Genomic DNA, 16,845 nt, shown 5'->3' on the forward strand with positions numbered 1-16,845 from the left:
TTTCTCGGTTGGATTCATTTTTTCTTTTCAAAGCCTAAAAAAGTGGGCACAATAATTTTTTTTTTAAAAATTGAGCAGATAACAATAATAACAATTGATGATGATGAGCTTTTAATGAAGTTGATATTTGAAAAATGTTGCTTTCCATTGTCAGGAGCTCAAAACATGTTAAACCTGAATGACAACACACACCCGGCAGCTGTGGTAAAATACTTTTATAGAGCAGTAATTCATATCTGAAATAAAGCATCCAAGTAGAATAGCTCTTATATGTACAGAACTCAATTCAACATCTTCCCCTACACTTTCTATGTAAATGTCAGTTTATTTGTTTGTGTGTGTGTGCTGTGTGTACCTGTGAACACATGTAGTGTTTTTTTTTTTATTTTCCAATTATGATATATTAAAAGTTTTAAGTACGGGTCATGATAATTTTTTTTTTCTTTTAAATGTCTCTTAATATAAAAGCTGGTGTTCTGACCCTCATTAGTCCATTAATGGAGATGTATCCTTCTGTTCTGTGTCTTTGTCTTTTCGCCCATAAATGCTGTTGATCTAATCCTTTATAAATATGCTCCATCCTATCTGCCGTATTACCTCTTGTTCGGTGCCCCTTGACGGTACATATTCTCTTTGTATCTCTTAATTGCCTCCTCACAGTGAGTCATATTATGGACTGAACTTTTACTTTTATTTGACTTCAGCACTTTTACTTCCCCGCACAAGTATCAAATCTGTAAGTGCTGAAGAGGCAACTTAAAAACAACAGAAACAACATGCGCAGTCCAGTCCAACCATTCTCATCAACTCTAACAGAAACAACAGAGATAAAATCATAACCTTTGCCGCTCTTTCTCCTCCCACTGCCATGTTTTCATTTTAATCCTCCAGTTCATTTCACTTTTTTCACTGTCAAGTGATGTCTTTTTGAAGAAGTGTGCAGTGCATTACAGTATCAAAATGTCTCTTGCTCTTTCCTCTGGCACTCAGAGGAACCAGAAGCATTTTTTACGATTCTTCTTGGTGGTGGCAGGGGGTCGCACTGGTTGCGGGGAGTCCTGTTGGTGAGGTGTTGTGGACTGGGGAGAGCTCGTCTGTGGTGAGCCCTCTGGGGGGTCTCCGACCTTCCATGTGCGTACCACCTGCCCTTCCTGCAGACGAAAATCGTGCTCTACACTGAAAAGAGAAAGACACAGACAATTCAGAAAAGCGTTAGTGACCTGCATTCAAACTCACCTGAAGGCAGCAGAAACAAGCCAATTAAAGCTGCTCTGTTGGTAGAAATAAAGTTCCCCAAAAGTCATTCCTGTTCTTCAAAATTACATTCAAAACATTTTCATGATAATAATCACCTCATTTCTTAAAATGGCTTATTTAGAGTGCACAACACTCTGCTCAAGAAATGTCTCTTTTTGGGAGCACATGAACAAAGAATAACTGCATATAAGTTAAACTTTCTCTAAAAGAAGGACATTTTTCCAGGGTGGACAGGTCATCAGCGCATCACATGGCCCCCATATAAAAATAAAAGTACATTTTATTATTTTTTTTGTTGTCAGTTGCCTTTTACCTCCCCTTTCAGTCACAGCTTGGTTAGGTTTAGGAGCTCCATTCTCTGCGGTGGTAAGGGCACCAGTATTTCAGTCAAAGCAGAGAATATTAATTCATTCAGAAGAGATCAGAAATAGAGTTAGCACTGTACTCTTTCTGGCATATTCTGCTTTTTTGTACATCATTTTATGTCGTTAAAATTAAATCTTACACCCAACTGTTAGGGCTCATAATAAAAATAATAGGGCAGGTCTTCCCTTCACAAAATGTCTGCACATACTCACAATTAAACTTAAACATAACATAATAATTTCACCATGCATGGTCAGAAGTTGTAAGATGTGGATGCATGTGCAGGTGAGTTCATGGCCACAGTCCAGGTCATGTAAAGTAAAGTTGGAAAGTGAAACAATTATGTAAACATTGTATAGGATTGGTGTCTTTTTCTTAGAGTTGGTGGAGTAATCACATCCTTCAACCCTCTTATTCTTATTAAATTCCAGGGTCAAAAGTGTACATTGTCACCTGGAAAGACTTGTATGTATGGAGATGTTGCACATGAAGGTCATATAGGTCTTATGACATGATAACACGCTATAACCCTTGTAACAGCAGTCACATCACAAAGTGAGAAAAAAGCAGAAATATGTGTTTTTTTTTCTGTTACAAAATCGATTTTTGAGTCTTTGTTGTGAAACTGCAGCATTTTTTGCTGTGGACTAATGCAGTTACTAAACATTGTGTCCTGCTTAGTGGGTTGAGTAGATGGCCTGCAATAATGGGACATAACTTTGCATGATATTAATACACTACTTCACAAGACCAGCCTGTACCTACACAACAAAAGAGCAACTAAAATAAAAGTATCGAAAACCTAAAAAGCACTTAAGCAAAGAGAAAAAAAGCTCATGACCAGAGCTTCCGAGCTAAATGTCTTGCATGAGTTCTCTATGGTCAAAGTCCGCCATTTGTTCTTTTTCATAAAATGTATTCCTCTTGGGTCTTTATACTTTCTCAATTGACTGAAAAGCCAAAAGAGCACAACTGTGCAAGCCAAAACAAGACCCCTGTTATAATTCTCAGTATGGAAAGGGTCCCTTTCACGTTGTCATTTGAGAAATTAATGTATCAGAAATAACACCCTGCATCAAATATTGTTGAAATACAAAGAAACCAAAAGGGTTTGTGCAGTGTGTTAAATCAGACAGAACTAGTGTGAATGGCATCAGTGAGAAGCAATGATGAATCCCACATCCGACACCTTCTAGTGGGCCGTAATGAAGCCTTTGAAAAAGAAAATCAAGTTCTGAAATGCTGAGTATCACAGAAATGTCGCAGCACCAGCATGGATTCCAGGGCTGCAGTTGACACACACCAAAAGAAAAGTCAGCAAGGTGTGTTGTCAGTCACATGACGGCATAGCTCGAAGGCTGCCCTGCCAAAATGAGATGTGAACTCTGATGCACCTCTGCGGGAGCTATAAGTAAAGGTAAGCAATAATAAATGAATGCATCTGCAATAGAAGAATAAGGAAAAAAGGAAATTTAAAAAAAATATTTGCTTGCTGATTTACTTTTGTCAGCATTTACGTGTTGGGTAAGCATTCCTCCCATGAACTGATTCTTCTCCTTTTTTTATACCCTTTACTTGCTCCTATTCTTGCTTATTATGCAGTGGCCTAGTTAGCTGGCGTTTCTCATCACAGCACAGATGCTGGAAATAAAGAGGACTTCCTCAGTTGAGGATACACGGAGAGAAATATTGCAGGGGAGGCAACGAGGACTGAGCTCAGCAGCACCAGGACCTGGAGTTTTCAGGCAAGAACAACGAGGACTCTCACATTCATATCCACCTGGCTTCACGACTCCCACTCCCCGAGTCACTTCACCACTTAATTCTGGATACCCACTAGTATTCTAATGCACAAAAAAATAATAATAATAAAGCATCAAACTCAAGACGTATGCGCAATGCTGGTAGTGGATAAGGACAGAGTAAACAGTGAAAAAGTGAGTGGCTACAAAGTGCAGTGGTGAGAATTTCTTCCCACTGCAATATTTACAGCAAAAAGGTACTTCAATTAAACCTCTTTGAGGCACCTGGGACTGCATCACAGTTTGAAAAAAATCTCCAGCTGTGTAAAATGAGGCACTAGTCAGTTGACATGGAGGTTGTCTTGTATGTTCTTCTGCAATGAAATGAACGGAGCAAATAAAACGTGCCATTCCCTAGACTTCTCTGATTCTCTATTTGTGCCACAATATAGCTCAGCTCCCTGAGGAGCTCCTCCTGACTCTTGCCTTGCCTCTGCTGTGTTCCCTCCTTGTGAAAATGAATAGCCCCGGTCCACAGTTCTGCGTGATCAAGGCACACTGGCACTATAGGGAGCTGCCCACCCTCAGCCTTAATTATCTGCACACTGAGTCCACAAACCGTGGCAGGCAGGAAGCTGTGAACCTAACACAGTTCCTCCCGCTGCTCCTCTTCAGTTCTCTACTCACATCACTGTGAGCGTGTTTGGCTTCGGGCTGACTAACTCAGGTCCTGCCAGTGGGCAAATTAGGTGTGTTTTGCTTATAATGCTGCACATTTTTCAAAGGAAGAGGCAAAATTACATTGCTGTGTTTACCTGAAGCTGAATAAAGTGGCAGCTGGAAGCTTACTAGAAAACAAGCCTTATTATTTTCTTAGAATAGCTATTTTGACCAAAACGTAATTTGAGCATGTTCTGAGTAACCTTCAGACATGAGAATGATGATTAGACTGTATTACTGTATGTCATAGTTTGTTGTTCAGGATTCCCAGTGATTGAAAGATATTTTTAAATTGAGGGCTGGGAAAAAAATTGACACATGAACAGTAATACTACTGCCTTTTGGGTTTTTCCTACAGTGTCTACTTTAGCTTTAAGATAATTTGAGATGTAAAGTCACAAAGCCCAAAGTTCAAATGACGTTATTCTCTGTTGTCTGAAACATCTAATTTGTAGTATAGGTCTGTCTTATTTGACATTATCATATGTAAACATGAAACCTATATGCATAATGTTCACATGGTGTCTAGATTTGCACACCACAAGCAACTAATAAAAAGGTGCATTGCACTCAACCCTTTTGGGTCAATCAGTTGATCGAAGTAGACGGATCTTTTTGGAGAGGGATAGCTTTAAAAATACTGGAACAAAAACCTTCCATTTCAAACAGAAGGTAACATGAGGTGCTTTGACAATATAGTGTATAGAAACATAATAAGATAATTGTGTTTTAGACATTAAAGCACTTAAACCTGTTCTCAAATAAAATCAAATTCTGAATCTGTAAAAAAACACAATAGGGGCTCTTTAAGAAACTTGCATAGTTACAAGCACTCACTGAATGACTAGTGGATGTTCCATATGTAAATATATTAAAATGTGTGTGAAAATAAAATCTGAATTAGACAAGCTTGTAAAAATATTTATATACACAAAGAACAGGCATAGACTATTTGGGCAATTAAACATGTTTTGTTCTTCAGGCTCCAACAAATTTAATTTGTGATAGAATAGCAAATACAACATCAATAGTACACAGTTTCAGCATTAATACAAGTAGATTTTTGTTACTCTTGGCTAAACTATGCAGGAAATAAAGTAAAACTATGTTCCATAACTCTTTTTGCATCTCATAGGGAATTCTTTGAAGTTCTGCTCAGGAAGTCTTTTCTCGACTGTTAACAAGGAAACACGTTCACCCACATCCTGGATCATTCACGATGAGCTGTGCAATCACTAATGGGGGTTTTCTTCATCCAGCCAAAGATTTTCTGATCCTCCTGAAGGCTTGTGCTCCTACGTCTACCAGCTCATATGCCATTTTTTTTCCTTTTCCAGGATGTGCACACCCCCAGTCAAGCTGTTGAATTTAGCAGACCAACTGCATCTCAACATTTTGTTGTACCACTTCGAATTAAAGCTGTAACTCAGCACCAAAATGTTGTACATATTGGTTTAATTTCAAATTAAATGCACTTGAACAGAGAGATTGAACACAAAAATGTGTAACTGTCCAGACACTCACAGTCTGGACTGTATGCGATGAAGAGAGGTATCTCCTTCAAACTAGAATAGACTGTGTAATACCACCTGGTGATGTGTATATACATACTGTTTTCTGTATATCCAACACAATACACAAACACTAGTGACATAAACATTTAAAACCACAAACTATCATTCAAAGCCGAGCAGGTTTATACAGCATTTTTAACCATCCCACACACACACAAATCTAACTGCACAATGAGTCCTGGTCACTGTGACAACTCTGGAAACAGATTGAGTGGGAGGATAAAAGACACTCTAAAGTCATCTCACATTAGCCGTACAAGTTGAGCTCTCCCACTGTTAGAATGGGTGTGTATTATCTGTTCCTACTCCTATGGGGTGACCTCACCCCATGCACATTATTCCATCAAAAGAGATTTACAGTACAAATCTCCAGTTGCAGTCATTCAGTTTGAGAGACACCGACCTTGCCCAGCATCACGTCACCAGCACATCTCTTGAGGGGGCTGAATCAGCAGATTTGTTTTGACCACATAATAGATTTCAAGGATGTTCTCTTACTGTTGGTTCGAATAATTAATAGTGAAATAATAAGAAAGTTAACGTAAATATTTGAAATGAGCAACTATACAAAATCACTATCAGCTCCTACATCTGTGTCTAAAGTGCTTTTATTTTAACCAGAGGAATATGTTACATAATAAAGTGAGCTGTTAAAAAGTAAGATACTTGCATTGTATTGCACTTTCTGTAAGTGAGGATGCTAGGTACAGTCAGGATATATGCTTACATTTGAGAAGCTGAAAACAATTTTTTAAAACTGTATTATAACAGAGGCCAGGCGGGGCCTCATTTCTTTTTCATCCTTCCATCTATAAAACATTCATTCAGCTGCACCGGCAAGAGATCATCATTTCTCCTCTGTAGAGAGACTTTCAGCAGAAATATAGTATGGCAAAGGCAATCAACTCGAAATATCTTTGCAATTTTCTCTCCTGGTATAGCAGTTGAATATCTTCGGAGGAAAAAAAACAGCTTTTCATCGGGATAAGAGCTACATGAGCCTTCAATCTCTGTCAAGATTGAAGATCTGTCAAGCCACCACACCTACAAATGTTTGGATACGCTAATACACAACATAGTGGCCCTGTGCAGACTGTAATCCCAGATCCCTTGTCAGCGACACACACAAACACGCAGTAACTTTTCTATTGCTATTCAGAGGAACAGGCAATCATCTGCTCCTACATTTGCTCTGAAATAGTCCCACCAGCTGCTCAGTTGTCACAAAATGTCCACAATTCTGGTCCTTCGCCTCGTATAAATACGATGAGAGTCACAGTGTCCAAACCTTCAAAGTCCTTGTCATGTCTGTTAGTTTTGTTAGGTTTTAAGTTCCTGTTTAGTCTTTAGTTTTTGCCACGTTTTCCTTAGTTTCTCTTGCCCTGCCATCAACTTCACTCACATCACCTGTGTTTCTCCCCTCAGCTGCACTCACTCACCAATCACCCCCTCAGTATTTAGTTTCCAGGTTTTCTCATGCGCATTGCCAGATCTTCACCATCATTGATTCCATGTCACAGCCACTCTTGCCAAGTCAGGTTTGTCCATGTTTTCACAGTTATAGTCAGGTTTTGTTTTGCCATGTTTTTTTTCACAAGTTTAGGTTTTGTATTCTGGCTCAGCTGTGCTTTTTGTTTTTATTTTATAATAAATCTAGAGTATTTTGTTGTTGAATATCTGCATCCGGGTCCTCCTTCACCACGCCACGACCACACCCCAACATGACAGTCCTCATTAATGGCAAGAAGGGGGCAAGGATGGTGCGGCTTTGCTAAAACAGCTTTTCTCACTTACTGGTTGGGTTTAATCAATACCATTATTTGGTTCAGATTATAATCTGAATTTATTATTACATATTCTTTGATGGTTATTTTAGGCTCCATCTATATGCTTGAAAATATGCCACATCGGCACCTTTTGGAGAGGACAGTCTCCACTATACCTGAACCAAACTGAATTCTGTTCTGAAGTTTTAATCACAGTGTAAGCTGTTTCTTTTCCTCTTTCAGTAGAAGGTAAAATGCTTTGCTGCACTGCCCAAAAAACAGGATACTTAGAAGTGTATAAAGGATAGAATGTGAAGCATTAATCAATAGAAGTCATTTAAGAAAAATGAGTAACAAGTACAAGCTCTCTGAGCAACACTTGGAAAGGCTGCACTGTATGTGCAGCTGAATTTTGCAAGGTAAAAATGTGGCCAAGCAATTAAACCACCACATTCACTTAGAACAACAAATGCCTCTCATATAATAAATTACAAAAATGCAAACATAAAATGTGCCACAAGTATTGGCTGTCAGTGGCATTTATTTGCCAGGCAACAAGTTACAACAGCCTGTAAAGTCTTATTGCAATCACCTAGACACGTCTTTCACATCTGTTGCCACTCTTGGAATGGGTTCAAGCTCTTGAAACCTTTTAGGGGTCCTTTGTAAAATGGCCATTTTCATTTTGCTTGAAAGGTTTTCAGAGAAAATTTGGTCAAGACAAAATTTCTGATAAGTGTCCTAAAATTCTTTTTAAAAAAGGAAAGAAAAAATACCTTATTCCTTTAATACCTTCAGTGCCTCCAGTAACGGAGGCAGCAAAGCAAAAGCTCAACATGATAGCTCTATACTTTGGGATTCGCTTTCATTATAAGACTGTCCCTCTCTCAAAACGTGCTCAGTGGTCTTGTGTTCGTGCAGGCAGATAACCTATAATCACATTTAAAGAATATGCGACCTCTGTTGGTTGAGAGAGAAACTGCAACTAAAGTCTAAAGTGAATCGAATCAGAGGCAAAAAACATGTCATTCTCCGATGCGATAGGTGGCGCTGTACCCATTTCAACTATTGCTAATGGAGCCACTTCCGATTGACCCCTTCAACACCAACAACAAACTCAGGCATTCGAGAAAATGGCGAATGAAGAGCAAGATGAAGCTATGTCCCTCTATATTTAATTTGTGATGAGCTGCTTGTTGCACAAACGCGATGCACAATGGCCCATTCTCCATCACGTTGTTTGTTTCTTTCCGACAACGACTACAACAGTAATATCGTCTCCTTCGACTTCACGACCCCGGGAAAAAATCTCGAGCATGCGCAGAACGCAAAATGTCTAATTCACCACGTGCTTCTCCCGTCTACAAGCATGTTTATTTTGACTTTCAACCGAGTTATCTCGGGGTCTTAATCCGATTGCGAGTAATCCGATCTGATCCAATTTCTCTTCAGATTAAGGTGTCTACATGCACTTAATAACTCAATCTTATTGTAATTTAGCCAACTATCCGATCCTTTCAGTGCCATGTAACCCCACTGAGTAATGTTATGCTATATTAAAAGTGTATTTTAGCTCCAACCCTGATCGTTTTCAGGCTTCACCCAAGTAGTTTTGATTTTGAATACTAACCAAGTGATGTCATTGCCCAAAGTCAACCAGGAAGTGACGAATGTATGTTTACAATTAACAGGCTACTACCAAAATGGCATCCGTGAGGGTGAGAGTTGAGCTTCGAAAGGAATTAATTTTAGACCCAACCGTTATGGTTTTCTGACCCTGACCATGTCATTATATTGCCTAAATAGAAAGAGGTGGTGACAAAAGTGTTACATGTGTCAAATGAGTCCTATTTACCTCATGTCGCTGTAAAAGACGCCGTTATGAGTTTTATTTAATGGTGTGAACAAAAAACCTATATGCTCATTATGTTTGGAGGAGTTGTTGACTATTCAGATGCACATTATTCCTGGGAGATTGTGGCCAGCAAGCGTTTTTATAAACATCGGTCCTGCCCTTTTGCTAAGTCTTCCCTTGAATCAAGGTGCCTTCATATAGTTTATAAATATATATACAGTATATATATTTATGTATGTGTATATATATATATAAATATGAAGACAAACTGAAAATCTCAGGGAAACGTTACTCAGGAGCTCGAAAGGATACCACGTGAAGGGAACCAACAATTACCAACTGAAAACCAGGAGTATATTTACACAGAACTAATGATCATAAGGCAGGTGGGGAAATCAGCAAAGCAACCCAGGTGTAACAAGGAGAGGAAGTAAAACTGAACAGAATAGTCATGGAGGAGACAAAAATACAACAGGAAGTACTAAAGACCCATAGGAGACAAAAAAACACGGAAGCCCAGAACATAGGAAAATACAAAACACAAAACACATGAATCATGACAATATCCTTAAAGGCTTTCTGACAGTGTTACTTAATGTGTCTCATCACAAGTAAGTTACAATAAGATTTTAAACCATAACGTTTATCTGGAAGCAGTAAATCTTTATCTCAGGACGACAACCTTATCAATTGAAAATGAGTTTTAGATAAGTCGTGATCACGAGGAATTACATTACATCTAAAGATCAGGAGATAATTAAGGTGTGATTTCGAGCATGCTACTCAGCCAGGGTACAATCAAGTTTTGCTGAACTGGCATCAGTCCCAGTGTAGCCACAGAGTTATCAGAGGAGTTTTTTTATTCCGGAAAGGAACTCAGAAACCAGTAATTGCCAAACCTTAATTCATCAAACTCGAAGAGATCTGAAAGAAATCTAATTAAACCTCTGAAGATACGGGAGGTTTCACTAACAAGATAATGGCCTCTGGCAAAATGTAACAGAGATAAATGTCAACAATAGACTGAGAACAGCTGGCTGAAAATACACTGCGTGACTGAGCAAGAAAGGAAAACACTTAAACCTCAGGGACATATCATTGTATGATTTATGCCATCCAAAAATAGGGTTTGACATGAAAATATAATTTATGCTAATTGTTGGATGCTAAAAGTCTAAATGCAGATCATCAGCAGACAGATCACATTACAGCACAACAGCTCTTAGCATAAGACAGAAAAATATAATGTATGGAAAACAATCTGTACTTAGATACAATGTGACTTTTCAAGGGCAGTACATTTGGCTTCATAACAGAGAGTTGAAGTTCTTGGCAGCAATTCAGAATAAACTAAATAAAACCTGTTGTGGATGAATTTAACCTCTTGTGGCCTCAATCTTATCGTCACTCCCTATTAATCTGCCCTCTCTCCCATTAATTTTCAAACTGTTCTTTTATGATGAATGCCTAATCTTTACATTTTTATAACTATTGCTCACACAGATTTTACCAGTGCAACCTTATTAGCGACCTCTGGCACTTTGCACAGTGTTTTGTTTTCCAAAAACCAATAAACAGGCATTGCCCATGAGATAAAGAGCCGAGTCTAATTTTGTATTTCTCTCAACACAGAGAAATAAATAATGCAAACTGTTGTTTGTGAAAGAGACCAAATTAGGGAACCTGAAGACTTTAGGATCAAAGAAAATCCTCTGCATCAAATACCTTTGTAAATAAAAAGCAATCAAGGTTGAGATTGATTACTGAGGAGGTATAAGCTAGGGATGAGGAAATGAAAGCAGATGTGGGCCAGGAGCTTACAGTCCCATCAGAGATAGCCTGTAACAGCTTAGAACTTGACCTGCTCCTGAATTCTAACTCTCAGTGCTTCGAATGCTCTGGAGAGCACATTGCACCATGGGAAGATGCTGTACAAAGTGTATAAATGAGACAAGATTACGTACACTGAACCAGCAGCCAGAGGGGAGCCTGCCAGCCTCGAGCATTCCGGGTTTGTTTTGTGAGGGGGGGGAATAAAAGTTGTTTGCTGTGAATTTCACACTCATTACTTGTTTACTTTGGAAGGAGGCTGTGCACACATGCTGATATAATCTAACCGGCTTTTTCAGGAGCTGTTGTGAGAAACTTGATTATTAAATACACCATAACAGAGGAACAGGTAGGTGAGATGAAGACATAAGATGGCACAACTACCTCTATTATGGCTGTTTTCAGGTACCTGGTACAGTTGTACTTGACTTTATTCACAGGTACAAAATGGTGTATGTTTAGAGACATCCCCATCACAGGGTTTGGTGAAACCATTTAAAAGGGATCACTTTTTTTTAAAAAAAAATTTGGGGGCTTTTATGCCTTTTAATGGATAGGAAAGTTCAGAGAGACAGGAAGCAAGGGGCAGAGAGAAGGGGAACGACATGCAGCACAGGGCTGTCCGATGCGGGACTTAAACCGGGGCCAGCTGCAGCGAGGACTGTAGCCTCGGTACATGGGGCGGCTGCTCAACCCACTACGCCACGGATCACCCCAAAGGGATCAATTTTAACAGACCAAAACATTCATACAAGGATGCTGGAGGGTGTGGTGGTTAAGTTGCACAGGATTCTCTCCTAGTAGAGCTGAGCTTGATTCCCATATGTTCCAAAACTTTCTACACTCACTGTTGTTTTAAACTTGACATTTCCTCACATTTGACCAGGTTTAGGAGTCTAAACCACCTGGTTATGTTTTTGCCTTTAAATAAATCCATGTTAAGGCATTTTCACAAAAGAACTCGGGAGATTTTCAGAAGGATGTGAAGGTAGTTTTGACTCAATCCTACTATGTATTCACAGATGTGCTGGAGGTGCGTGCTCATGGAAATGCAAAGGATGAAATGTGGGACAATGAGAATATATGCTGCTATGTTCCTACATGCTATGGTCTCACCTGCTGATAACCTAGAGACTTTATTTGGAGACCTTGTGGAAAATCTCATCAAGAAATCTGCAGCAAACTTTGAGGACATTTCGTTCTAGATGAAAAAGTCAGACCTCACTTCGCTTGGCGCTATTTTTGCCTCCTTTGATATCAATGCGTCCAATGTAAACCGTGCAGACCGAAGAGCAGACCGAGTAGTCCCCTGGTTCCGAGCAGTAAACACCGTAACAGGTGCAGCTATCACTAGGTGGCTTGACGCATTGATATCAAGGGAGGCAAAAATAGCGCCAAGCGAAGTGAGGTCTGACTTTTTCATCGAGAACGATTTTGAACGCATATTTTTTTGAGAAGCAAGACGCTTTATTTTTCAAGCCCCAGCCAACTAGCCGGACTAGCTTCGTGGACCCCAAAACTCTGCTGGAACTCCGCTCACACGACGCAGCGGGGGGTAAGTCAATGTTCATAAATGATATTGCTAATATGGGATGTCATACAGCTTCATGTCAAAAGAGGCGAACTATCCCTTTAACTCTGCACTGCACAGGTCACCTTGGGTCAGTGGAGAGAAAAAAAAATCTTTAAATCTGTATTTGCAATTAAAAAAAAAAAGCATCCCCTCTGGGTGGGCTGCAGCACTTTCATGTCATTGTTTAGTCTAAAATCATCCTGCTTGGAACTTTGACCAAGACTAAAAAAGTCAGATCGTCTTAATGTAAAGGAAATAATAATGATCATTCATTCTTCATAGAAATTAGACCTAGGTTAACTTTTCCAGGTAATTTACCACCTAATGAAACTACAGTGAGCAGCATAAACCAAAATCACTTTGGTGTCTGTCTGCTGTTTGATCATATGGAAGTGGTGCAGAGTTGTTTTTTATATGTTGCCTCGTGCATATTCAGGTCAAGTGACTAAATCGAAGAAAAGTTCAAGGTTTCCTTAGCTTGGCAACTCTTTTTTTATTGGCATTGTATGAACTGAACTAATTTTCATTTTATTTCATCTCATTTTATTGGATTATGAATGGATTACAATGAATTGGATTATAATTGGCTTGAATTGGACTTTATCTTTGAAGTCCCTTGACATTACATTTGTTGTGATTTGACACTATATAAACAAAACTGAATTGAACAGAATTGAAATCAACTGAATTCAATATGTCTTGGAGCAACATAAATGAGAGCAGAGTTAGATAATGGCTCAGACTAGGTTCAGCATAACACAAATAGTTATCTAAGTCTAGCTATATTGATTCTCTAAAGCTAGATGAACCGCAAAACCTTGAAAATCCATCACTTACTCATCAGAGGATACTGGAGGAAGGAGAGTTTGAATCGTAAATCTTTCACATCCTCAGTTTGCCTACACAGCTCTGTTTCTAGACCGCTGAGCAGGAAACTTTGAGCAAGGGTGGTTAACGGTCCCTGTTACTGTGGGCCATGAACTGCTGAACATGTCATTTCAATTCAGTCCAACTGTAAGCCTGTGTGTTAACACAGCTTTTGTGTCTAAGTGTAGCTGAACACAAATGAGTGTTGATTTGTGTTGAGCTGAGTGCTTTTAATAAGAGAATTGGATCAAAATGTGCTGTTCGGCCTCCCTGGGCTGTTGCAGGCCAAATTTAGTGCAGCATATGTGATGAGGTGTGCTTAACCAGTCTGTCCCAACACTCAAGCCAGGATTCTCGCTCAGCACACGCCCACAATCGATATTCATCCAGAGCTCAACAATGATGCTCACAAATGCACCCCAGAGTCTTCTTGTAACTGCAACTTTATCCACTAATCGCCTGAATATTACAATAACAAAGCAACTGTCAGCTGAGGTGAAATAAAAGGCAAAAGGGGATGGCTGGTTGCACACCTTACCAGTTTGTCCTCAGCACCACTGAGGTATTGAGTGATAGCTGCTGGAGCGGAAGGCTCTGATGGATGAGAGGCTTTAAAGATGTGAGAGAAACAGATGTGTGACGGCATGATGGCAGTTTGCCAACTAAAAAAAAACTACAAGGAGGGATCAATTTTTCCCTATTTCCGTCACACCCATTCATAAGCACAGAGTGACGTCTTGAGGCTTTCCTCATAGATTTCTCCGTATGAAGGTGGGTTTTGCTTCATCTCTTTAGTATTTTGTAAAAAAAACAGTCTGTGTGTAAGTTCCCTGTTTGTCACACTGCATGCAGGTTTATAAAGTCTTGGTTTGCAGACCACATAATGCTATACAGAATTAATTTGAGTTATGTCACGCAGCATAATTAAAACATGAGGAAATGCAGTTAATGCATATATAAAAACAGCTAATTCATCTTTCCTTCTTTGGGATAAAGATGCTGCAAAACATGCAAGCTTCACAATTGAGCTGACACGTCTATGTTTCAAGGTGCCACAATAAAGGAAGAAGAGATGGTTTGTATCATTTAACTGTGTGTGTATATGTATTTTCTTTCTTAATTCAACTTTGTTTGGGAATGCAGACTGCCTGTAGGTTCTCTCCAGCTTCCTCCCACTATCCAAAAACACATATGTTAGGTTAACTGGTCACTCTAAATTGGCCCTGAGAGTAAGTACGAGCATGCATCAATGTCTCTCTTGTTTGTTTCTGTGTTGGCTCCGAAAAGGACTGGCGACTTATTGCCTGATGAACAGGATTAATTGGGTAAGGACCATGGATGGATGGGAAATGAATGAATAAATGAATGAGTGAACCATAGCAACCATAGACTGTGTAATAGATGGTGTAGTCACCAGATCTGAAAACCGAGGCGGATGCAAAAGTGCTTTAAACGTGCTTTGGGCTAGCTTTAATAGACTCCTTCCTGCTCTCTCATGACACACCAAAGCCCCTTTAAGACATGCATTGCTTTTCATTATTCGGATGGCAACTGAACATGTCGGTGTTATGCTTGAATGAGCACCCAATTGCTTTTGTGTAACATTTTGCCATAGCAGTGTCATTAAGCCAGACCTCGTAACATACGTATCACACTCAATGTAGCACAAGTCTAAACTGCTGCAGTTACATTGACAGACAGGCTCCTACGCAGCAGTGGGTTAATTGGGCTTAAGATCAGCTGCTCAAAGGAATCATGTTACAAGATAGATAATGAAAACCACTGTCCAAGCTTTTGAGATGTTTAAAGAAGACAGGCCAGGATAGATATGAGGTACATGAACACTGTTTTGATTTATGATTTAAACTATTCTAATAAACACTTTTTTCAGAACTTCACAAACTGATGGTTGATGTCATGGTACCCTTTGTTAACCTCTTATATACTGTGTATGTTACTTCCATACGGTGATAACAATAGTAATAGTTACATTTCACTGTAAGCTGTGGTTTTTATGACAGGTCAGGTGTAAAATAGCAAATAGGTGGCATCTGCACAGGGAAGAGGTTGGCGTGGATGGATGGGTCAGCATACTCTGGGTTTTATCCTCTCTGTCACATTGCAGAAACATCGCTCACTCGCAGTTCACTGTTCATGTAAAGCCTTTTATATAAAACCACTATACCACTAAACCACTATAAACCATTACTCTTTTAACTTCTCAAGCCACAGCCACCCCACGATTGTTTTCAAAAGCTCAAACGCATATTGATCATTGTAATGATGCCTTGGTTCTTCTTCAAGGTCAAGAAAATACTTGCTCTCAAGTACATGTCCGTGTGTTGTTGATGGCTACCTCACAGTATGTGTATATTGCCTTCTTTTGGAGCATTGGTTGTGCACATTCTCTGACGTTAATACTATGCGTACATCAGGTGCAATATGCAGGGCAAATGTAACCAGTAAGCCAACATTCTTAATTCAGGGGCCCTAAATACCATATATAATTCCATACATTTTTGGATTTGTGTTAAAAGACTGATTCAAAAGGCAGTGCTAACAAAATTGAATGGTGTTATTCTGCATCAGTAAATGTGTAAGGAGCAGTCACCGGCCCCTGTTACACAGAGAGTGATGCTATAATGCTACAAAAAGTTTGCCTTTGTTTTGCCGCCCATGTACCCGTTCAAGGGGTTGAAAAGTTGAATTTTGTCACATACCATTAAGTTAATGTCCCTTTGTGAAAGCCAAAGGGAATTCCCACTCTCTGGCAACTTGCAACAGTTTTAATAACTGACCCACAAACTATAGTGACTGGTGTATTTATCCTTCATAGAGATGATGTTGCCACAGATGGCCCTCTTTTATAGATTGGGACCCATGATAAGTGGAGAATAAAATCTCAGGTTAGCATTTAATATCGCATCTATTGATCATCTCTGATAATGACAGAGGCACACTGCCAAGTCGGGAGAAGATTGAGAGTGGGTGCTAGTGGATGAGTTTTGGGGATCTAATTTAGCTGTGGGTGGGATTCTACTGTGATTAGTATTTATATGACACATCATCCACATTAGGCTGCACTTCCCTGTTCCACATGCCACTCTTGATATTTCCCTCTCCTCCCTGTTGAAAAGACAAGGCACAATTGTGATGGGCACCATCTGGCTCTCACTGCTGGCACGAGTTCGGCTCGGTGATTATTGCCAAACAGTATGAACAAGGGTTTTCACTCTCCTTCATTCCTTGGTGTGTCTCCCTCTCCCTCCATTTTCACACTAGGCATTCCTTGCAT

General features: G+C 39.5%; 1 protein-coding gene across 3 annotated transcripts in view; it reads right to left on the reverse strand.

The window, feature by feature from the left end:
• Positions 1–200: 200 nt before the first annotated feature.
• The window catches only part of LOC142373141 (uncharacterized), a 40,926-nt gene continuing 24,281 nt past the window's right edge, over positions 201–16,845 (reverse strand). For all 3 annotated transcript variants that reach the window (XM_075456228.1, XM_075456226.1, XM_075456227.1), the window contains one exon: positions 201–1,176. In XM_075456228.1, the coding sequence (XP_075312343.1) occupies positions 987–1,176 (190 nt within the window). In that variant the 3' untranslated portion in view covers positions 201–986. The remainder of the gene's footprint in view (positions 1,177–16,845) is intronic.

The sequence above is a fragment of the Odontesthes bonariensis genome, chromosome 22 (genome assembly GCF_027942865.1).
Source record: "Odontesthes bonariensis isolate fOdoBon6 chromosome 22, fOdoBon6.hap1, whole genome shotgun sequence".
In the NCBI taxonomy this organism is placed as follows: domain Eukaryota; kingdom Metazoa; phylum Chordata; class Actinopteri; order Atheriniformes; family Atherinopsidae; genus Odontesthes; species Odontesthes bonariensis.